At 35.3% G+C, this 25,040-nt stretch overlaps 1 protein-coding gene across 1 annotated transcript in view; it reads left to right on the forward strand.

Moving 5' to 3' along the window:
- Positions 1–433: 433 nt before the first annotated feature.
- Positions 434–25,040, forward strand: part of ANXA10 (annexin A10) — a 97,599-nt gene continuing 72,992 nt past the window's right edge. Inside the window, exon 1 of the mRNA XM_037993645.2 lies at positions 434–828. Within this exon, the coding sequence (XP_037849573.1) occupies positions 811–828 (18 nt within the window). The 5' untranslated portion in view covers positions 434–810. The remainder of the gene's footprint in view (positions 829–25,040) is intronic.

The following is a 25,040-nucleotide window of genomic DNA, read 5'->3' on the forward strand; positions in this document are numbered from 1 at the left end:
TAGTTAAATATTAAAATTACATATATATATAATATAGGAAAATTAAGTGCAAAAAATGATGGTGAATATATTTCTCCAAAGATTTTTATTGGTGGATAATGAATTCTTTTCTAAATATATTTAAAATAATTTTTTATTTTGTGTATTTTTGGTATAGACAGGGTTTCGACATGTTGGTCAGGCTGATCTCAAATTCCTGACTTCAAGTGATCTGCCCGCCTTAGCCTCCCAAAGTGTTGGGATTATAGGCATAAGTCACCGTGCCCAGCCCCTAAATACATTATTTTTTAAATATAAGAGCAGATAAACAGTAGTTGAAATATTTTTTTAAAATTGTGTGGATACACATAGAACCTAGTAATTTAAGATAGGAAACTAAGGCTGGAGCACCTGAAAGAGTTTGCATGTTAACAACAATTAAGCAGAAAATAAATCATTAACTTTGTGGGTAATCAACTAAGCTTTCCATAAGTCATCAGCTTTTTCAAAAGATTACATTTCTTTCATTAGTTGGCTACTTTATGTGTCTTAAATCAACATACAACCGGGGATTAGGTTAATGATTCTATTTATTTTGTGCAATAATTCTGCCTACTCACCTATGACTGATAACTAAGTATAAATACAGTATCTCAAGTCATGCTGTATCCAGATTTGCTTTTACATTTTCTTACCTGAGTCTGAGGTGAACAGTGAACATATTTACATTTGATTTAACAGTGAACCTCAATTCTTTCTGGCTTCACAGTGAAACAAGTTTATGCAATTGATCAAATATTCTCATCCCTGAAGTTAACGATTATCATCAAAATGTTTTGTGGAGACTATGTGAGTATAATGCTTATTTCTGCAAAGCTTTTCAATCTTTTGAAAATTGATTTATAAAATTTCATTTGTGTTTTTGATGTTTTTAACAGAAAATATTGTTTTTAATTTGTTTTTATTAAATTTTAATTAGTGGGTCTTCAATATAACTATTAAATAGAGTTAATATTATGAAATCTTAAATCCATGCTAATTTTGAAACAATGTATTATCTCACAGAGGCAAGTTAGTTGTCTCTGCTTTCATATGTAATTTGATTGAAAATTCTAACTGAAGTTATCATAAGATTTTTTATCTCTATATTTGTTTCTATTGATAAAAAATTAAAATAATTTTGACTATTAATTTTATTCTAAATCCATGCTTTCTTTAGAAGATAGCTTATTTTTGAATAATTTTCTGTTGAATAGAAGCAATGTATAACAACATTTAGTCTTTTTTTCTTTTTTTTGGCCTTGTCTGAATCATTTTAGTGCAACTGCTCTAATAGTCATTAACTTTTTAAAAAGCCAACATAAACATTAAGTTGTCTGAATATGCTTTACATGAAAAGGTCTCCATTTCACAGGGTTTGAAAATTATATATAAATGTGAATCTATGCCTCGTGGTCTTAGAAATTATATACAAGTATATGTGTGTAATGATGATTCTTTATAAATCTATATTATAAAAAATTTCAGGAGGCTGAGGCAAGAGAATGGCGTGAACCCGGGAGGTGGAGTTTGCAGTGAGCCAAGATCGCGCCACTGCACTCCAGCCTGGTCCACAGGGCGAGACTCCATCTCAAAAAAAAAAAAACAAAAAAACTTTCTGGGAACTTTTATACAAAAAGAATTATAATTATTTTGTTAAACTTTGGCACACAAAACATACTATTTACTCACACAAAATAATCATTGCAGGAAAACTTTACTTATATATTGTGTTTCTTCGGATAAATACTGAATTAGGACTTAAAATGCAACTATTTTCCATCGCTGTTAGTTTAACAATCTTAATTTCATCTTAAGATTTCAAGATCTCATTTTGCAGTTAAAAGTTACCATTATTGTTTTATTAATTGTGAGGTAGTTATACTACACTATAGAGAAAAAAAGGTATCAAGTAATTAGGCCAGCATGGTAAATGATTAAATTTGCAAATGCCTATTGTTTTCACTTTCTGTTCATTTGAGTGTAATTATTTGGGAGTAGTTACTATTATATTATATGCATTGTGTGGTCTAATGTTACTATTTATATGCCAATTTTTCAAAAGAAACATTTATAGAATATTCAAATTACATTTCCGAGATTATTAAACATTACCATGGTAACAAGATTTTTTTAAATGCAATTATTTGCTATGCTTCTGAAGCAAATAAAGAAAACTGAAGATTAAAGATTTGGACTTGAGCATACCTAAGAATCCATTTTAAGTACTTTTGATTAGCTATTTTACAGATGAATGTTATATTTTATGTATAATCTCAGCAAGTGTGGATGGTAAAATGGTTTTACATAGTCAATATCAGTATAGTTTAAAGTAATTTTCTATCTTAAGGTATATGACCCCCGTGGTCTGAATTTAGTGTTAAAAAGGCCAATATTTGAGGCCAAGATTATCTCTTCAGTCTGATGTTCTCAAGAAAGAGACAGGCTCTTCTGTTGACAAGTAATTTCTTATTTTATAAAGTGGGTAGTAATTGACTGAGTTGTTTGTTGAAGATACGTCCCTAGATCCTCCTTATTTGGCAGTCCTCATGCACTATATATGACATCTGAACCTATACACTTGATATAAAAGGGTTACCATTTTTGAGAGACACAGAGATAGGAATTTTATTACTCTCAGTTACAAAGTATAGAAAATATAAATATACATCCAGCAAGAGATAAGAATCATGGAAAAATGGTTACATTTCTGTAGGAGATAAACATACATAATAGGTTAAAATTACTTTCTATATTTATGGAGTTAGGTGGGCCTCAGTGATTAAGGTAGTTTAAATGTGCTTGCTACATTAAGAAGGAAATTTATCTTTGGTGCAATAGTGTATTTTACTTATGTGTTTGACTGTGAGACCATCTTTCAAAAGCAAGATTTAATTAAGAGATTATTGCAAGCCTGAGTTTTGATATATTCGTCAGATATAAATCACATTGTAGGCAGATATTATTATAATATTATAACAGCTCTCTTAGAATGGAGGAAATTATACTATACAGTGTACTTGCCCAAGTCAGGATCTAAACCCAGGTACCTCTACGTCCCTAGAGCTCAAATTCTTTTCATTAATATGCAATGTCTCTTTAGAATACATCTGCCTCTTTAGAATACAATTTTCTTATAAAAATTGTTCACTGATTTTGTCCTGTTTTGTCAACTGATCCCCCTTTTTCATACAGTAGCATTTTATTTAATATAGATGCATTTCTTAGATTATACCCTTCCTTTTGACCTTTAATGGGATTAGAGTTAACTTTAATCCTATTCCCTTTTCTACCCTTTTGACACCTTTTCCTATTTCTATCATATTTATTGATGGATAGAAAATGTTAATCATAGCAGTATGAAAAGTAAGATACATGTTGATATCATATATCTTACCTAAAATAGCACTATGTATTATACCAACATATAGAAATTATTAAAATAATTTACTGAATGTCTATAAACATCATCCATACCTTGTTTAATTTAATCTTCACAGCACATTGTCCTATAAGAATACCATTTAACATGCAAATGTTTGAAGTTCTTTTGGAGGTACTGGATATTCTACCCAAATGTTTTACACATATTATTTTTTTGTTTGCAAACTTCTAGGGCAGTATTATCATTATCATCCCCTTTTTCCAGATGAAAATACTGGGGTTCAGAGAAATTAAATACTTTTCCCAGGAGTTAAAAGCCAGGAGGTGACAGATACACAGGATCCTGTGTAACTCCAAAATCATTTCTACCACAATGAGAGAGAGAAACAAAATGCCTAGGTATGATCATTCTTTGTGACCCCAATTAAACGAGAAAAACTTAGCAGCAGTATCTTTACAAAGATGCTTTGACTCATGAGTTTGCCTCAGAATAGCTCAAGAGCACCAAAGTCAGCATGTTAGGCAGTGTCTACTATGGGCAATGAGACTTACAGCATTTTAGCCTAACAAGATAAAATAAATGCATTGGTTTTTAGCAGTGGATTACATGTAGTGAAGGAAAACCACTCCATAAATGAGAAACGAATTCAGGGCATATTACCTAGGAGTGATTGCAGACTGAGAAGACATCTCATGGGAAGAGAAGCTGTTGATAAGGCAAGATTATTTTCAAAACTGTCTTTTCCTATAGAAAGTAATTCCCAGGACAAAAACTTCCATCCAAGAAATCTGACTTTGATTGTTTATCTGCAATATGACTTACTGAGCAAATATTATTAAAAGGTTATTCATACTTTAGATTGCTTTTCACCATCACAAGACTACATTGTCTGAACTTTACACACTTTGATTCAACAAAAGTTATGAATCATGCTCTTATGGCTTCAACTTTTACTGAAGCTTCTGTAGAACTAATAAGAATTGGATTGGAAAAACTAAATGTAACTTTTTCCTTGAAGTGGCATGCACACATGTTGTTAATTTTTTTAAATATACCATTATAACAACCGTAGATTGCTTTTAATCTAGGGGCTGGGCAAACATGACTATAGCACAGTGGCTAAACATACACTGAAATCTAGCCTTTCTGCATAGGATCTACGTGACTGGGCACAATTTGCTGAATCTTTCTGCATCTCAATTTTTTTTAACCTGTTAAGTGAGTATGATAATAGCATCTATCTTATAAGGGTCTCTTGAGAATTGTTTGGCAGATAAAGCACCAAGAAGACTATCTGCAGCATAGAAGCATCCCAAAAAGATGAGCTATTATTCAGTTTTATTTAGTACCAGTGCCAAAGCTTGAATCCAACTCTGTCTAATTCAAAAGCCCTGGCCTTCAGCAGCCCAAATGCACTGCTTCCAGAAGGGAGGTTAAGTTCGTATCCATTACTAATACAAATGCATATATATGTGTGTGTGTATATATAACACATACATAAGCATATATGTGTGTGTATGTATACAACGGTCCCAAATTTTATAAAGAAATTTGAGAAACATCCAAAGTTTCACAAAGGGAAATATATTTTCTCTTGTACTCAGCATAATGTTTATTTGTAAGTAGATTGTATCATGCAAAAAAATTTCATAAACCCACTTACTTCAATTTCTACTAACTTCTCTTCTTTATTATGGTAAAACTCCTCAAACATGTATTACACCCATTATATACATTTCCTCTCCTTCAATTCTCTCCATATCCACTCATCGGGTTTCTTTCTCAAATGCCCTGCCTGAACTGCTCTTATTAAGGTAAACAATGACCTTCATATGGTTAAATCCCATGCCTAATTCTCTTCTCTCATATTTCTAGATATGTGGATGTTATTAGACACAAACGCCTTTGCCAGAAATATTCCAGAGCTAAATTCTTGAAACTCTTCTCCTTTCTCCTTATAGCCTCTCCTTTGGTCATAACATCCAATATAATGGTTTTAATTACATTCTATATACAGACTCTTTTCTGAATTTATGACTCAACCCAGAACCTATGCCTGAACCCCAAATTCCTGCAACCAAGTGTCTACTCAGTGAGGAGAAACTCATCCTTTTATTAGTACAGAAAAAGAAAAGTTAAAAAAAAAAAAAAAAAGCCTTGCTATTATCCTTAGCTCAGGTTCTCTCATACCTTACATTATCATTGCCTGCCAACTTCCGCAGTGGCTTCCTACCTGGTGTCCCTGGTCCTGCCTCCAGGTACTGGGCAGACGGTAATAAATATGATTGTCATAAACCCTGCCCTCTTGATACATGTATTCCATTGATGTACAGGATTCATAATCACTCTGAAATTAGACAAAGTAATGGAATAGGACGTAAAAGTCATCAAAGAGGAGATTTTGAGAAAGCCATCTCGGTTTGCAAGTTCTTAATTTATCATAATAGCTAGAAAAATAAGAAGACTCCAATTTGTAGAATCACTTGCATTTTTCCAAGTGAGAAGTTAGAACACCTCTCTAGATATGTTGGTTTCTCTTGAATGGGCTACTTTTTGAGATTATTATAAAATTATCTGTTATTTTGACATTATACCTATACCATTAACATTAATACATTGTGCCCATTTAAATAAGTATTACTTTAAATCTAAGGCACTTTTGAAATTTAAAAAAAAAAAGATTAACTATATGGTCATTTTTTTATTGCTCCTAATTAATCAACTCATTTAACAAACAGTAAAGGAAGAAAGTCATTAGATTATCACAAGTGACAAGCATTAAAAGTGTACTTCTTTCCTTAACCCTTAAGGTGAAGTCTTCAGAAATTATGTTTGAGCAATATGAATCATAGTGAGTTTAATGAGTCATGTATTTCTGCAATTAGGTGGAGAGGAAAAAGCAGAAAGAAAGGAGCCATTAAAGGTCATTATTTACCAACTTCTCATTTTTCAATACAGCTTCACATACCAACATCTGACCCTTATCTACCTTAGAGTTCTTCTATCAGTAGAAATTATTTTTAATCAGAAGTAGCTCAGCCTGATTCATCAAAAAGGAAGGGATTGCAATATTTTTTAAAAAGAGATTTCAGAATTTATGCTGTCAATCTCCCAGCATCAGCTTCTTCTAAATAGTCTCCAGCTATTCATAAGACTTTACTCATAGCTTTTGGACATTTGTAATGTAACTCATAGCATTTGTAATCAAAGGCAGAATAAAACTTTCTTCCTGGGGCCTATTTTTCTTTGCCAGCATCACAGTCTTACAACACACAGTTATGAATATATTCTTCCTCAGTTACACTTTTATTAATGTCCTGTAGACATTCTGGGTAATCATGCTAGAAGGAACCAGAAAAAAAAAAAGACTATTACAAGTATCATGTGCAAAATATAAAAGTAAATCTACACAAGATAATGTGTTTTATATACTCCTATTATAGATACAGTGGGAATCAACTTCACTCACAGCAACTTTGGATTGACTTTTCATCTTTATTTGGTGGCAATTTGTAATAATAAAGCCACAGAATGTCTTCATGTATTTTATCATTCTATCTCTTAATTGAAACATTTCTGCTATTTTACTTTTAAATAAGCCAGAATGGAAGGCATTGTAGTCATACTTTTTCAGTTATGTAAAAAGAAAGCACTTTAATCCCAGCAAATATAGCATTCTTAGTACTGTGAATTAGTAATTGTTTTAAAATATGTAAATCATATCATATTTTGTTGGTGCCTTATTCTTTTGTTGTTGCCGTTAGTAGAGTAGTAAACTTCTTGAATTATTTTTCAACCCTTTGGAGATACTGAATATATGTACATATTCTTCTAGGCATTCATTTAGTTGCCAGTCTGAAAATATTGTTTGAAAAGGTAAGTAAGAAAATGGTCAAAGGTGCTGAAAGAGAGAGGCGTCAGTACCTGGGGACACATGCACCTTCTGTGTACCTTTCCTCACCTGTGGGCCGACTGCTGTGTGTTTAATCAAGAGTGCGACTCACATATAGAAAAGTAAATATTCACAGCGAATACAGTAGTCCCTTCACAGCAGAGAAGGGTTAGATTCATGAACCCCCAGTGAAAGGTAATTACTGGTTTTGAAATAAGACTTTTCCATGTAACAATGGTTACAACTGAACCCGATACAGCTTAAAGACCAGAAGAAACTCTTCGAGATCTCACTCCCTTCTGGTTCTTATTTTGTTTCATTCCAGATATTGTGAATACTAGAATGACTGTGGGTGGCTATGCTTGGTTTTCCTTCAAGATATTAAATGACTTCTAATTTGATGACTTAGTGGACTTGGTCTTTTTTTTTTTAATATATGATTCATATGTGGAGTAACCTGAATGCTTCAGAGAAATGTCTTTTATAAAATGTTATTGTAGTCATTTGGTAGAGGGAAATTAGTATCAAATAATACCTCCTCTCAGAATCACGGGGTTACATATAACATACAACAAATGGGTTAGTCCCTTTCAAACATTAGGCTTCCTTCTCTCTCCAACAACATGCAAGTGTTCAGCTTTATAATCTGGGTTCATTGCCTTTTTGTTCTTTCTCAACGCTTTTTGCATATCGAGAAAGTTTTCAAATAAAAATTCATGCAATCTAGAATCAGTCATAGAAATTTTTAAGATAGGTGCACTAAACTCTGAAAACTAGTCAAATGGTGTATTGTAATTAAAGGCATCAGATTAACTTCTTATATTTGTCATGTTTTTAATCTAGATTTTTTAAATCTCTGATTTAGAGACATGTAGGCAGGTTGAATTTTACAAAACTACTTAGCTTTGTTGGCAATGTAGCTTATTCTTCTGTCATCTGATTTTGAATTACAAGAACATTCTTTCCTTAGACTGGGATATAAAACAGATTCATTATGAAATTGTACTTCCCTGTAAGGTTTTCTGTCACCTCACTATGACAACGTGTGAGGCAGGACATTTCCATATGGTTAAGATGATCGTCACCCTTCTTTCTATTCACAAATGTGTTCCCTCCTTAAGCCTCTCATCCTTCATCTTTAGCTCTAAGTGCTCTGCTTCTCTCCCTTGTATCGGGTGCTCTTCAAAGTGAGGATAAAAACAACTGGGATCTGTTTCCTGCTACAACTCATTATTATTCTCATATTTGAACGTCCATCTTAATTCTACAGTTGTAATTCTTGTGAAATTATTTTGTCAAACTATACAGTTTGAAGCCAAATTCAAACCAATGTGGTAATTTCTGATTTAAAAGTTTGCCATATTTGGTTTTATGAGACTAGATGTGCACCTAAAAATACTATATTTAAACTTTTTGTTTTGGGAACATTTTAGATTTACAAAAATGCAAAAATAATTCACAATTTGAATTACCCTTCCCCAAGCTTTCCCTAATGTTTACATTTTATATAACCATATTGAAGTTATCAAAACAGGATATTAACATAAGCACAGTGCAACGAACTAAACCACAGATATTGTTTAGATTATGCCAGTTTTTCTGCTAATCCTTTGGTTTCCTGTTAGATATGGTTTGGATCTGTGTCCCCACCAAATCTCATGTAGAATTGTAATTCCTGGTATTGAAGGTGGGGCCTGCTGGGAGGTGATCGGATAGTGCGACTGTTTCTCATGAATGGTTTAGCACTATTCCCTTAGTGCTGTTCTCATGAGAGTGAGTTCTTCAAAGATCTGGTTGCTTAAAAGTGTGTAGCACCGGCCGGGCGCGGTGACTCACGCCTGTAATCTCAGCACTTGTGGAGGCCGAGGCGGGCGGATCACGAGGTCAGGAGATGGAGACCACGGTGAAACCCCATCTCTACTAAAAATGCAAAAAAATTAGCCGGGCGAGGTGGTGGGCACCTGTAGTCCCAGCTACTTAGGAGGCTGAGGCAGGAGAAAGGCGTGAACCCAAGAGGCGGAGCAGTGGCCGAGATCGCGCCGGCACTCCAGTCTGGGAGACAGTGAGACTCCATCTTAAAAAAAAAAAAAAAAAAAGTGTGTAGCACCTCCCACCTCGCTCTCTCATTTTCCTGCGCTGGCTGTGTGACGTGCCGGCTGCACCTTTGCCTTCCTCCACGACTGTAAGTTTCCTGAGGCCTCCCCAGAAGCTGCGCCCATGCCAGCATCATGCTTCCTGTTCCTGTGGAACTGTGGGTCAGTTACACCTCTTTTCTTTATAAATAATCCAGCCTCAGATATTTCTTCATAGCAATGTGAGAATGAACTAATACACTGCTCCCAGGAGCTAATGGCCATTGGGAACACTTAGGCTTAATCTTACTTTTGGCATTTCTTTCTTTTCTCTTTTTTTGGGCGGCGGAGGAGGCAGGGGGAAGCTTTTCCTTACTTACAGCTACAAGATGCATTCATCTAATCTTGTATTTTTTCCTACTCCAGCCCTGGAATTAACCACTTCTCCAAAAACCTCTGATTCCTTTCATTGAAGACTGATATTTAAAACCAAGATCTGGATACTAGTTATACTCATTGCTACTGGGGTGTCACTGCTTATATGCCCTCTTTAGAGTACAGAGCAAAAAATATGTGTGTATACTAACCCATTTATCTGCATGCATCTATATTTACTTTTGTACATGTGTATACATATATGTTTGCATGTATGCATGTCTCCATCTACCTTCCTACTTATCTATTTCTCTGTCTCTATGTATACATCTATCTACCATCTATCTTCATACTAATACCTCCAATCTAATCAACAACACTGTTCTAACCTTCACCATTATTTGTTACTTCTTTCTCAGACAGTAAAAACTATAAGACTATCAATATCTGAAACATGTTTGCTTATTTGTTTAACCCTACCATACATGTAGTTTAAAACTTGCTAAGCCATTATTCTGTGAGAAACAACTTTACCAAGAAGAGTACATTGTTTGGATTATTTTTATTTTTAGCTTTACAGTTCAGTCAAAACACTATTTTCTAAAGTTACTTAAGGCACATCCCCTCTCTCCACTGAGCTTATTGTGGTTATGAGATTTATTTGTTATATAAATAGATAAATTTGCTACAAACTGCATTTTCTGTTGGGTTTCCCATACATCTTTGTTGATTATGTTAAACTTACATTTAACAAAATGTGCTTTTTGTGGTATACAATTTTATTATTTAAGTCATGTATCCAATGCCACATTTCCTTAGAGAAGACTTCCATTATCCAAAAATCCTTCCACACTGCCTGCCTGTAGTCAGCTACTGACCCCAAACTCCAAACTTTTGCGAATATTGCACTGTTTGCCGCTGCTATAGTTCTACCTTCTCCAGAACGTCATACAAACAGAATCATAAACCATTTAAACTTTTGGACATGGCTTCCTCCACTTACTAGAACACATTTAACCCTTATTCATATTGTGTTAATCAATAGTTCTGCCATTTTACTGCTGAGTTGCTGTCTGTTTTATGGACATACCACAATTTGTTTATCTATTCACAGTTTGAATGGATAAACTGTGAATGGATAAACTGTGGGTTGTTTCAGGTTTTAGTGATTATAAACAAAGCTGCTATAAACATTCAAGTTAAAGTTTTTGAGTGAAGTTATGTTTCCATTTTTTTGGGGGTAAACCCTTAGGAGCGAGATTGCTAGGTCATATGGTAACAGTATGTTTAGCTTTAGACAAAACTGGCAAACTGTTTTCCCGGAGTGGTTATACAATTTTGCATTCTCACCAGCAATATATTACAGTAGAATATCATTGTAGTTTTACTTTGCATTTCTTTATGGGTAATGATATTGATCATATCTTCATGTGCTCATTTACTATACCTTCATTGTGAATGTGTGTGTTTAAAATACTTCCCTATTTTTATTCCATTTTATTTGTTTATTTATATTGTCCTATACATATTCTGGAATAAAAGTTTTATGAAAATGTAACTTACACACCTTTCCTTTCATTCTGTGGATTGTCTTTTCAGTCTTTGACAGTGCTTTTCACCAAGCAAAAGTTTTCAGTTTTGACAAAGTCTAATTTATTTTTTCATTAGGATCATATTTTTGTTGTCATTTCTAAAAATTCTTTCACTAACCCAAGTCTTGTAGATTTTTTCCTATATTTTTCTTCTAGAAGCTTTATAGACTTACATTTCTACTTAGATCTATGACAAATTTTGAGTCAATTTTTTTATAAGGCATGAAGTATAGGTCAAGCTTAATTTTTTATATGAATCTCCAATTTTTATAGTACCATTTCTTGGGAAAACTATTTTTTCTCTATCAAATTGTTTTCACTACTTTGTTAAAAGCTACTTGTCTGCATTTAAGTGGGTCTAGATTCTTTATTCTGTTCAATCGAGCTATACTTCAAGATTGTTACCTAAATAGGAGAGTTGCATTAGTACTATGACTTAATAATAATTCTTAAAATCAATTAGCAGTACTCCTACAATCTTGGAGTTTCTTTTCATATTTGTTTCAGCTATTCTAGGTATTTTGCATTTCCACAAAAATTTTTGAATAAAATTGTCAACATCAACACAAAATTCTGCTAGGATTTCGACTGGGATTTTGTTGAAAATGTAGGCCAATTTAAGGAGAACTGATATCTTAATAATATTAAGTTTTCTACCCATGAAAATGATACATCTTTATTTATATAAGTCTTCTTTAATAACTGTCAGGAGTATTGTTTCTTCTATTCCAATATGTATACTACTTATTTCTTTTAATTTTCTTACTGCATTGCCTAAGATTTTTCAGGGCAGTGGAAAAGGAGGTGAAGCATTCAATATTTCACCTTTAAGTAAATTTTAGATGTAGGGATTTTGTAGGTGTCTTTTACCAAATTAATGGTGTTGCTTTGTCCTTTAAGTTTGCTGAGTTTTTAACATGCATAGATGCTATACTTGTTAAGTTGTTTTTCTGCATCATGTTTTGATGACCATATAAGTTTTATTTCTTAAATTGTTAATAAGGTGAACTAAACTGATTGATTTTTGAATATTGTGCCAGTTTTGCATTATTGGGATAAACACAACTAAGTTGTACTACATCCTCCTTTTTATATATTACTGCATTGAATCTTCTTGTATTATGCTGGGCATATTTGCATTTATGTTCATAAGGGTTACTATCCTACAGTTTTCTTTTCTTGTAATGTTGATTTGGTTTTGGTATTAGTATAATCTAGAGTCATAAAATGAGTCAGAAAGTGTTCTACTCTATTTTCTAGAATAAATTTGGTAGAATTGGTATTATTTCTTCCTTAAATGGTTGGCAGAAATATCCAGTAAAACCATGTAGGCTGGAGGTTTTCTTGCTGAAAGGTTTCTAAATACAAATTCAATTTTCTCAATAGATATGAGGCAATTTAAGTTAACTGCTTTTCTTGAATGAGTTTGGGTAATTTTAGTCTGCCAAGAAATTTAAATTGAATATATATGGACATTGAATCATTCATAGCATTCCTTTTGATAGGAATGTCCTCACCAATTTTTATGTTTATAGTTTGTATCTTAGTTTTTCTTTGTAAATTGGCTACAGTTCTATCAATTTTGCTGTTGTTCAAATAATAAGCTTACTTCATTTTATTTCCTTATTTTTCTCTTTTTAATTTTACTGATTTTACTCTTGTCTTTATTACCTCCTACCTCCTGCTTGCATTGCATGTAAATTTCTATTATTTCTCTAATTTCTTATGGTGAAAACTTAAATTTTTGATTTGAAAATTTTATTTTGTTCTAATATATATATTTAATGTTATAAATTTTCCTTTAGACGCTGAAACAAATGAGTATTAAAAGTGGCAGACTTGTGTGATAAATGTAGATGACTGAATTTGTTTCTTCTCTTGTTTTGATCATCAAAGGTCCATGCATTCTTGAAAGCTTTTGGGATCTGTAGATTTGGGCACTTTTTTTTTTAACTTTTATTTTAAGTTAAGGAGTACATGTGCAGGTTTGTTATACAGGTAAATTCATGTCATGGGAGTTCGTGGCATAGATTACTTTGTGACTCAGGTATTAAGCCTATTACCCCTGCGTTATTTTTCCTGACTCTCTCCATTCTCCCACCCACCTCCCTCCAGTAGACCTCAGTTTCTGTTGTTCCCTTCTATGTGTCTATGTGTTCTCATTAGTTAGCTCCCACTTATAAATGACAACATATAATATTTGTTTTTCTCTTCCTGTGGTAGTTTACTAAGGATAATGACCTCTAGCTCCATCCATGTTTCTGCGAAGCACACAATCTCATTCTTGTTTGTGGCTGTGTAGTATTCCATGTTGTATGTGGGCCACATTTTCTTTATCCAGTCTACCATTGATAAGCATTTAGGTTGATTCCATGTCTTTGCTATTGTGAATAGTGCTACAGTGAACACACATGCATTTGTCTTTATGATAGAATGGTTTATATTCCTTTGGATATATACCCAGTAGTGGGATTGCTGGGTCAAATAATAGTTCTGTTTTCGGCTCCTTCAGGAATCACCACATTGTTTTCCACAATGGTTGAACTAATTTACACTCCCACCAATGGTATATAAGCATTCCTTTTTCTCTATAAGCTCACCAGCATTTGTTAGTTTTTGACTTGTTATTAATAGCTATTCCGTCTAGTGTGAGATGATACCTTATTGTGGTTTTGATTTGCATTTGTCTAATAATCAGCGACGAGCTTTTTTTTCATATGCTTCTTAGCCACATGTATGTCTTCTTTTGAAAAGTATCTGTTCATGTCCTTTGCCCGCTTTTTGGAGTGTTTCACACATACTCCAAACATGGAGTTGTTTGTTTTTTCTTTGTAGATTTGTTTAAGTTGCTTATGAATGCTGGATGTTAGACCTTTGTCAGCTGCACAGTTTGCAAAAGTTTCTCCCATTCTGCAGGTTGCTTACTGTGTTGACAGCTTCTTTTGTTGTAATTTATTGGATCCCATTTGTCAATTTTTGCCTTTGTTGCAACTGTTTTTGTTATCTTTGTTATGAAATCTTTGTCCATTCCTATTACTTGGGTACTTTTTAATGCAAACAATTTTAGGTCAACAATAAGTACAAACAAGTTTGGGTCAATGATATTTTAAAATAATTTGTTATGAATTTCTATAGTATAATGTATGGGAAATGGATAAAATATAGATTGTGGACCTGTAAAAATCTTAAAGTTTTAATTTTACAACTCAATTAAGCTAGGCATGTCTAATTTTATATCAGTGTGATTCTTGAAAACAATATAGTGTTCCCTGGAACTCTTGGAAGAACAACAAAAACCCGTGTGATATTACAGGCAGGTGCTAATTATAAGAAGAAGAAAGAAGAGAAACAGAATGAATGATAATTACTATTACTTGAAATACATATCTCATTAATCTTCATAGTAACTGAAACTTACAAAACATCTACAACTTTTACTTTACAAGGTGTGAAGTAGGGGAGTTAAAATAATTTACTACTTTGTCTAGCAAGGAACAAAGATCATTTAAAATCAAGTCTGCTTTACTGACTTACTTTAGTGAGATATCTATGTCTGTTATCACAAGAAAAATGAAGAGGAGGTTCTAACATTTTCTGGCAATGCTTTATTTTTTACAATGCCCAGAGAAGGTAAAATTATCAGATGTTTGGATACATGACACATTATTTTTGCTCCAGTTTGTCACTTACTTGATAGATGTATGCTTCTTTTTATGCCCTTCTCTTCCCAATCAGGAAAAAAAAAAGTTAAATCATATAGGATAAAATACATTACATATAAAAGTTCCTGCTATTTTTAGATGTGTTTCCCATGAGATGCCTCAAAGATGGAGGCATTTAAATTAGTTGCAAAAAGTATGGAAAGCCTCATGGAGTTCTTAGGAATACTATCCCCCACGTTGCAGGTTAGTTGAGAGCCTCTTCAAAAGACCAAAATACTGTAAAATTATCACATTAGAATTCCTTTTATATGGATTCCATTGGCAGTAATATAAGCAGACCAATCAAAAAGAGAAAACATGAATTTACTTGATTACAAAACTGTTAAATAGTTCTTTGGGGATAAAATAGATTTAGACCAAGAATGTCAATAAAAAGGGGCAACAGAATGAAGGAAACAAAGAGCTTCAGTGGAGAATAGGAGCAATTTAAGTGTTTAGAGATTTTTTAGTGAATATCTCTTTGACATTGTTAATTTCACTTTCCAATTATTTAAAGTGATGAGAAATTATTGTATTTATCCTTTACCCAAAATATATTTTTGAACAACACTGAAATGTGTTTTTCAGATAGTTTAATTAATTAAACTCAGGATAATTACTGGAGGCAAAAACCATGGCCTTTATTTCATTCTTAAATTGTTCATTTAGACTCAGTAGGACTAGTTTTCCCTAGGTCCTATATTAGTAAGTTTAGGCTACTATAACAAAATACCATAGACTGGGTGGCTGAAATAACAGAAATTTATTTATCACAGTTCTAGAGGCTGGAAAGTCCAAGATCAAGGTGTCAGCAAATTCGGTGTCTGTGGAGGGCCCTCTTCCTGGCTTACAGATGGCCACTTTCTTGCTGTGTCTTCACATAGGGGACAGAGACTCAGCTCTTTCTCATAAAGATACTAATCTCATCATAGGGTCCCCATTCTCATGACCTCATTTACATCTAATTATTTCCCAAAGGCCTCATCTCCAAACACCATTATATTGGGGGTTAGAGCTTGAACATATGAATTTTGGGGGATATGAACATCCAGTCCATTTAAATACCATTACTTTTCTGTAACTCTTAGATAATTAAATGTTCGTAAGTCACTTGCACTCACAAAAATTTATAGAAATTTAAAATGTCTAATTTTGTGTCAAGGTAAAAATTCTTCCCCTTTTTAGACCATATAGGGTTACTTTCTGAAATTGCCATGGCATTTGTAAACTGTGATGGCACTGGTGGGAGTGTCTTTTAGGATGTTAATGTATTATAACTAGAGTATAATGAGCAGTGAGGACGACCAGAGGTCACTCTCATTGCCATCTTAATGTTGGTGGGTTTTAGACGGCTTCTTTACTGCAACCCATTGTATCAGCAAGGTCTTTATGACCTGTATCTTGTGCTGACCTCCTATCTCATCCTGTGACTTAGAATGCCTGGCTGGGAATGCAGCCCAGCAGGTCTCAGCCTTATTTTACCCAGCCCCTACTCAAGATGGAGTTGCTCTTTTTGAAACACCTCTGACATCTGGTATCATTTAGCTGGTATTATAATCATTTCGCACAGATACACTATGGCCTTCAGAGATGTTTCTTTGGGTCCATTGTAGGTTTTTAGGATGTTTCTCATGGCAAACAATCTTCTCTTGCCATCTTCTTATCAATCTGCTCCCTCTTAGAGTTCCTGTCATTCCTTCTAAAGGAAAATTTGGAGCCAGATCCCTTTAAAATGGTTTATGGCCAACTCCTGCCACTTTGTAGCACTTATGTAATCTGTGGCAAAGTCTCACATCTTATGTCCCAATAAACTCTGGGAGTGCAACAAATTATTGGAATTCAGACATCTGTGGTGAAGCCACCCTCTCACTTAAAACAGCTACGTAGCCATGCACTCTGAGCTTTAGACATTTCTCAATGTGTACCTACTGTGTTCCCCAAATACATTACACATTTCAAGTTCTCTGGGTGGTCTCCTTGATGCTGACATTACCACCCTTCATCTCATTCCCCATGGCATGACAAGGAGGTCTCAGAGAACACTATCACCTCTACCCAAATAAATCCCATTTCTAACCTCATCTAGGTTGGTAAGTGGCTATGAATAACGACACTGACTTTTAGAATTTTCTTTGCGAATCTGTTTTAGGGAATCTGTTCTTCACTTTGGAATGTGAATGCTCTTGGCAGCTGTTATTTTGCCATCAGGTTACAGCCTCAGCAAAAACTGAATTACAAAGGGACCAATTTTAAAATCTTGTTAAGGTAGTACATGAACACTTTGACTGTTTCCCACATTTTTTTCTACTATGCACCCATCAAATGAGAATTTCTACCAGCCCTCACTTTCCAGAAAGGAGATCAATATCTGTTTGGTGCACTGCAACCCATAACTGATTTCTGCTCAACATACCACATTTATTCAGCAAAAATTTTCATTTTGATATAAAACACAGTATGAATTTTAATGGATTTTAGTCTCCTAGGCATATGTGCACAAGTTTTTTTTTTTTTTTTTAATTATCAAAATTCTCTTACTTCTTCTATCTTTGTAGCTATTACATTTCTTAAATGAAGGAAAATGATATCAAATACTCCAAATGCAATTTATATCAGAAAATTGATTTGAACTTAAGTACATGTTAGGATAATGTTAGGTACATTACCAATAATTAAAAGTATAAAATAAATCCCCAAGTTAGTATTATTTTTAAAAATAAAATGATAAAATTTCATTCCCCCTTTAGGCAAGTGACTTTAGCATTTCCTGAATCTGTCATTGAGTGGTTTGGCAAAGAGCTAACAGATGAATTTGAAGATCTTTTTAAAAAATAATTGCAGACTCCTTACTATATAATTTCATGATAATCAATATTTGCTGAATCATCTTTTTCTTACCTACACAAAATCATAACAAAAATATACATTCATGTCTTTATAAAACTAGGTACTCCTGAGAAATTAAATAAATATATTTTAAAAGCATTTTAGCTATATTCGGCAAAGTTATCTAAGTTATCTCACTTAGTTTATACTCCTTACTATAACACATCAATAAACTCCATGTTAGGCCAGGTACAGTGGCTCACACTTGTAATCCCAGCACTTTGGGAGTCCGAGGTAGACGGATCATGAGGTCAGGAGATCGAGACCACCCTGGCTAACACAGTGAAACCCCGTCTCTACTAAAAATACAAAAAATTGGCCTAGTGTGGTGGCGGACACCTGTAGTCCCAGCTATTCGGGAGGCTGAGGCAGGAGAATGGTGTGAACCCGGCAGGTGGAGCTTGCAGTGAGCCGAGGCCACTGCACTCCAGCCTGGGCAACAGAGTGAGAATCTGTCTTAAAAAAATAAAAAATAAAAATAAATAAATAAATAAAAAACAAACTCCATGTTAGAAGTAGAAACTGTTAACCAACTGATAGAAAACCAATCAAGATAAAATGCGCTTCTTTTGTCTCCTTCATCCCTGGTTTAGTTATAGCTAGATGTATAGTTAACGTTTATAAAGAAAACTTCTATTAACGAAATGTCTTCCACCCATATTAATGAGGTCACAACATTTTAATTTAGTGTTAATTTTTTTTTTTTGAGATTTGTACATGTTATTTCACTGAATAAAATAGAAATGCTGTGTAGGACATTCATTTAAAATAGTTTAATGTAAAAATTACCCTAAACAAACTGGCTCTTATTTCTAAGTCTGTAATATATATTATTTGTCTATCAAGGTTAATTTCAAAATTATAAAACTTTTGTTTCCATTGAAATTCTTTCATATAGAAGTCTACAAGTTCTTCACTATATAGTTAAACAACTTATTTCTGGATTGCCCAGCCAGGTTTTATTTAGCTGCAAACTGGCTTTACTTTAAAATCACATACTCTTGCTTAAGTAAGTATTAAGGAAAGGAAAACAACAACAACAACATAAAACCAACCACAGCCAAGCATTATTATAAAGGTAAAAATCTGCTGCAAATAGAATTTCATGATACTTTCGAGAATAGTCTATCAGTGTCCAAAAAGGAGGAAAGTAAAAGGTAATCTAAAGGGCCATTCTTTCTCTCATTAACATCTCAAGAACATACAGTTCTCTAGATAACAATATCACTGGTCTCTGCTACTGAAAGCCAAATAACTTTTAATCTCCAGGAATCTGTTTCTGTTTGTGAAATAGATGATTGTGCTTTGTGAGTGCTGATTACTAACCTATCTAAAAACATCAAATGAGATTAAAGTTGCTGAAATTTTAGAATCACCATTCATCTAAGGTTTGTAATACCATTTTGTATAAATTGTTCTAATACTTCAACAGAATTCAGTCCTTCACACATTAAATGTCAGCATAATCTCTGTTTTAAGTGTGAGGCTCAGGAGTGCATACATTCCTTGAGGATGAGCAAACACTTCGAACCCATGTTAAATTTGCTTTATGTTTAACTCTTCAAAATTACTATGTTTTATCCTTTCTAGATTAATTTATGTGTACTAGGCCTTTTAACCACTTTATGTGACATTAAAAACATAAAATAAGCCTTAATTTTTCAAAATGTGAGAATAATAACCAAAAAGAATAGAAAAGCATAAAATTAACAGGTAAGACACACTATAAAAGTGCTAGTTTAAATCCAGAACACTTTAGAGAGGACACAAGGCTCAAGGCACCTATTCTAGGCTGCCAATTAGTAAGCCACTGGCTTTGTATAAATATTGTCATTTTTTCATATATAATATAGAAATAGGAACACTTATCTTGCTTAATACACTCTTGTTAACATCAAATAAGATAAAGAATATGGAGGTGCTGTTTAAACTGCACAGTAGCTATACACATAGTATAATGCCTCCTTCACTTCTACAATGTCGTGATTTGCAAAATATACTTATCACTATTTTATTTGGGGCACAGGTATGTTCACTGAATTTAAACATTATTTCAGTTCTTTTTAAATAATATAGTACTGATGAATAAAAAGCATGTAATGACATCTTATTATTAAACTATTTATAGGGAGAACTGAATAGTATTTTCAGATCTGCTCCATGACATTTATCTTCAAGATAAGCACAATAGACTTCAAGAAATATCCTATTAGTGGTATATTATGAAAAGAAAAGCCAGGCTGGGTGCAGTGGCTCATGCCTGTAATCCTAACACTTTGGGAAGCCGAGGCAGGTGGATCACTTGAGGCCAGCAGTTCAAGACCAGCCTGGCCAACATGGAGAAATCCCATCTCTACTAAGAAAAAACACGAAAATTAGCCAGCCATAGTGGCATGCACTTGTAGTCCCTGTTACTCAGGAGGCTGAGGCAGGAAAATTCCTTAAACCTGGGAGGCAGAGGCTGCAGTGAGCTACGATTGTACCACTGCATTCCAGAGTCTATGCAACAGAGCAAGACTCTGTCTGGAAAAAAAAAAAAAAAAGGCAACAAAAGAAAAGTCAGATTACCAAAAAAAATGTAAATGTGACTTCATTGTTTCATTTAGAAACAAATACCTTATGACTATATGTAAAGATGTGAAAAGCACAAGAAGAGCACTTAGTGGACTATTTTCTCTTTTGACAGCTATTAAAATATTTAACAATAATTTGTAGACAATGAGATCATAAATGACTTTTCTTAAACTTTTTATGTCAGAGGTTTTTTAATTTGCCAAATTTAATACATTAAGTATATATTAATTTTCTAATGACTAAAAAATATTCCCATCTGTATTTCTCCTTCATGTGGAAGACTAGTCTAGCAATCAAGAGCATAGCCTTTGGAATCAGACAGATTGGGGTTTCAGTGTAGGCTCCATACTTTACTAGCCATATGACCTAGCAACAGAAATGAATCTGCCTGCCGACACGGTGGCTCATGCCTGTAATCCCAGCATTTTGCGAAGCCAGGGTGGGCAGATCATTTGAGGTCAGGAGTTTGAGATCAGCCTGACCAACACGGTGAAATTCCATCTCTACTAAAAATCCCCAAAAAAATAGCCAGGTGTGGTGGTACATGCCAGTAGTCCCAGCGAGTCAGGAGTCTGAAGCAGGAGAATCGCTTTAATTTGGGAGGCTAAGGTTGTAGTGAGCCAAGATCATGCCACTGTACTCCAGCCTGAGCGACAGAGGGAGACTCCATCCAAAAAAAGAAAGAAAGAAATCAGTTTCTCTAAATCTATTTCTTCAACTTTAGTAATAGGACCAATCCCATTTGTTTGTATATTTGATGGCTTAATGCCTGAGAGTGAAATATGCTGTCTTAGTTCATTGTGTGCTGCTATAACACAATATTTAAAACCGTGTAATTTATAAAGAGCAGGAATTTATTTTCTCACAGTTCTGGAGGCTGGAGAGTTCAGGATCAACCCGCTCTCACTTGGTCTGGTGAGAGCCCAGTCTCTGCTTTCATCTCGCTTGATCTAGGGAGAGCCCAGTCTCTGCTTTCATCTCCCTTGGTCTGGGGGGAGCCCAGTCTCTGCTTTCATCTCCCTTGGTCTGGGGGGAGCCCAGTCTCTGCTTTCATCTCCCTTGGTCTGGGGGGAGCCCAGTCTCTGCTTTCATCTCCCTTGGTCTGGGGGGAGCCCAGTCTCTGCTTTCATCTCCCTTGGTCTGGGGGGAGCCCAGTCTCTGCTTTCATCTCCCTTGGTCTGGGGGGAGCCCAGTCTCTGCTTTCATCTCCCTTGGTCTGGGGGGAGCCCAGTCTCTGCTTTCATCTCCCTTGGTCTGGGGGGAGCCCAGTCTCTGCTTTCATCTCCCTTGGTCTGGGGGGAGCCCAGTCTCTGCTTTCATCTCCCTTGGTCTGGGGGGAGCCCAGTCTCTGCTTTCATCTCCCTTGGTCTGGGGGGAGCCCAGTCTCTGCTTTCATCTCCCTTGGTCTGGGGGGAGCCCAGTCTCTGCTTTCATCTCCCTTGGTCTGGGGGGAGCCCAGTCTCTGCTTTCATCTCCCTTGGTCTGGGGGGAGCCCAGTCTCTGCTTTCATCTCCCTTGGTCTGGGGGGAGCCCAGTCTCTGCTTTCATCTCCCTTGGTCTGGGGGGAGCCCAGTCTCTGCTTTCATCTCCCTTGGTCTGGGGGGAGCCCAGTCTCTGCTTTCATCTCCCTTGGTCTGGGGAGCGCCCAGTCTCTGCTTTCATCTCCCTTGGTCTGGGGAGCGCCCAGTCTCTGCTTTCATCTCCCTTGGTCTGGGGAGCGCCCAGTCTCTGCTTTCATCTCCCTTGGTCTGGGGAGCGCCCAGTCTCTGCTTTCATCTCCCTTGGTCTGGGGAGCGCCCAGTCTCTGCTTTCATCTCCCTTGGTCTGGGGAGCGCCCAGTCTCTGCTTCCGCAATGGTACCTTGAACTGTGTCCTCTCTAAAGGAAAAATGCTGTGTTCTCAAGTAACAGAAGGTGGAGGAACTCGTTTCATCAAGCCCTTGTGTGAAAGTACATAATCCCATTCATGAGGACAGAGCCATTATGGCCTCATCACCTCCCAGAGGCTCCATCTTCTGATTCCATCAACTTGGTAATTAGGTTTTATTGTAGATATTGGAAAAGACACCACATTCAAACCATAGCACAGGGTAATATAAATTATTCAGCACTATTCTTGATATATATTGAAAACTCAGTGTGTTGACTATGACTTTTGAACACTTATTTACTATGAATACTATTATTCGTGATATTGAACTACTTTTCTTCCCTTTACTTTTTTACATTTATTCGACTTTCATTTGGTTGGAATTACTCTTTAATATTATGTTTGGAAAGGTTATATAGGTGGCATTTTTCCTTTTGCCTTTCCTTTCAATTATAGTTTTGCTGGTTTTAAAGCTTTTCAGTTTGAAACCTTTCCCTCTGGATTCTGGGAAGGCTGATCAAATGCCTTCTCATATTTAATTTTGCAGAAGAGAATGCTAATGGCAGTTTGGTTATTTCTTTTGTAAATAACCTAAATAGGTCTAAATATTATGTTTCAAATGTTAATCTTGGTTTTTTTTTCATTAACATTCTCCAACATGAGGTAATATCTTTTCATTTAAGGATGTGATTCTTTCATTACTTAAATTTATGTTTTATTTATTCTTGTTTTTTCTTTCATTGCTCTGCTATCTTCCAGGTGTATGTGTGTGTGTGTGTGTGTGTGTGTGTGTATATATATATATATTTTTTTTTTTTTTAGACAGTCTCGCTCTGTTGCCCAGGCTGGAGTGCAGTGGTGTGGTCTTGGCTCACTGCCACCTCCGCCTCCCAGGTTCAAGTGATTCTCCTGCCTCAGCCTCCCAAGTAGCTGGGATTATAGGTACCTGCCAGCACACCTGGCTAATTTTTTGTATTTTTAGTAGAGATGGGATTTCACCACGTTGGTCAGGCTGATCTTGAACTCTTGACCTCGTGATCTGCATGAGCCACTGCACCCGGCCTAAAAAATCTTTTGATGGGAATCGAGAGGGCTCGATGAGGATTGGGCAAATTTGTGGCATAAGAGTTTAGGATTGGTGGACATATAAGATACGTGGCTTCAAAGTAAATGTATTAGTTTCCTGTTGCTACTATAACAAATTAGCACAACTTAATGGCTTGAAATAACAGATTTATTCACTTACAGTTCTAGAGGTCATAAATTTTGAAATCAGTTTCATTGAGCTAAAGTTAAGGTAGCAGCAGAGATGATTCCTTCTGGAGACTCTAGGGAAGAAACAGCGTCCTTGACTTTTCTAGCTTCTAAAGGTCACCTACATTCCTTGGGCTGTGTTTCCTTCCTTCATCTTCAAATCTGGTAACACAGCATCTTGCTTTCATTATCATGCTGCCTTCTTCTATAGTCAAATCTTCCTCTGCCTCCCTCTTATGACAAGACATTTGGAAAGGTATTTATGGCCCACCCAGGTAATCCAGGATAATCTCAAGAATCTTAATTAAACACATCTGCAAATTCCCTTTTTCCATACAAGGCAACATTGATAGGGTTCAGGGATTGGAGATAGGATATCTTGAGCCTTGAATAGTAACTAGCCATATGATACTCTCTTTTAAGTTTAGTAGTCTTCTATTGAAGTAATTTTCAATGACATCTTCATAGAAAATTGTTTTTTAAAATAGTAAAAGCATGTTAGTTGAAGATACTCTTAGATCTTAATTGTAAGAGGATGGGTGAGTGAAATCAGTTCCCCTCTATCTCTTTTTTAACTCCAGACATCTACCTACTTAATTGTAATGACTGTATGGCAACTGATTTATCATAAATTTGGTCATGTAGCAAATTTCTTTTTTTTTTTTTTTTTTTTTTTTGAGACGGAGTCTTGCTCTGTAGCCCAGGCTGGAGTGCAGTGGCCGGATCTCAGCTCACTGCAAGCTCCGCCTCCTGGGTTCACGCCATTCTCCGGCCTCAGCCTCCCAAGTAGCTGGGACTACAGGCGCCCGCCACCTCGCCCGGCTAGTTTTTTGTATTTCTTAGTAGAGACGGGGTTTCACCGTGTTAGCCAGGATGGTCTCGATCTCCTGACCTCGTGATCCACCCGTCTCGGCCTCCCAAAGTGCTGGGATTACAGGCTTGAGCCACCGCGCCTGGCCTAATTGGCTGTGATAGCACACCAGGAATTATCCAAACAATTGCAGATGTCCATGATTCATAAGGCTGATTTTCATTTAGCGCACCCTCTCATATACAGGTAGAGTGAAGCAATCAATTGTCATAGAATCACAGAATTTTTAATTTTCAATTGAGTTCTGAGTTTTTCTAAAGCAGTCACCATACAATGGGACCATGTTTATGCTACGTGGTTTATAGGTACCTGGATTTAACAGTTTGCACTGAGCTTTGCAATTCAACTGTATCTGTTTCAAAAAGTTTAGAACTATATTAATATGTTTATCTTTGGTTAATAGATTTTTGAAATATTGTTATACACTGCAAACAATTGATTAGTTATAAGCCCAGTCAAAGTGTTAGGCCTTGAACTGTGAGAAATAGAAAGTACTGCACAAAGCATAATTCCTAATTATGGGGGCATAAAATGAGCTTTGTCCCCCAAAC

This window comes from Chlorocebus sabaeus, chromosome 7 (assembly GCF_047675955.1).
Source record: "Chlorocebus sabaeus isolate Y175 chromosome 7, mChlSab1.0.hap1, whole genome shotgun sequence".
Classification (NCBI taxonomy): Eukaryota; Metazoa; Chordata; class Mammalia; order Primates; family Cercopithecidae; genus Chlorocebus; species Chlorocebus sabaeus.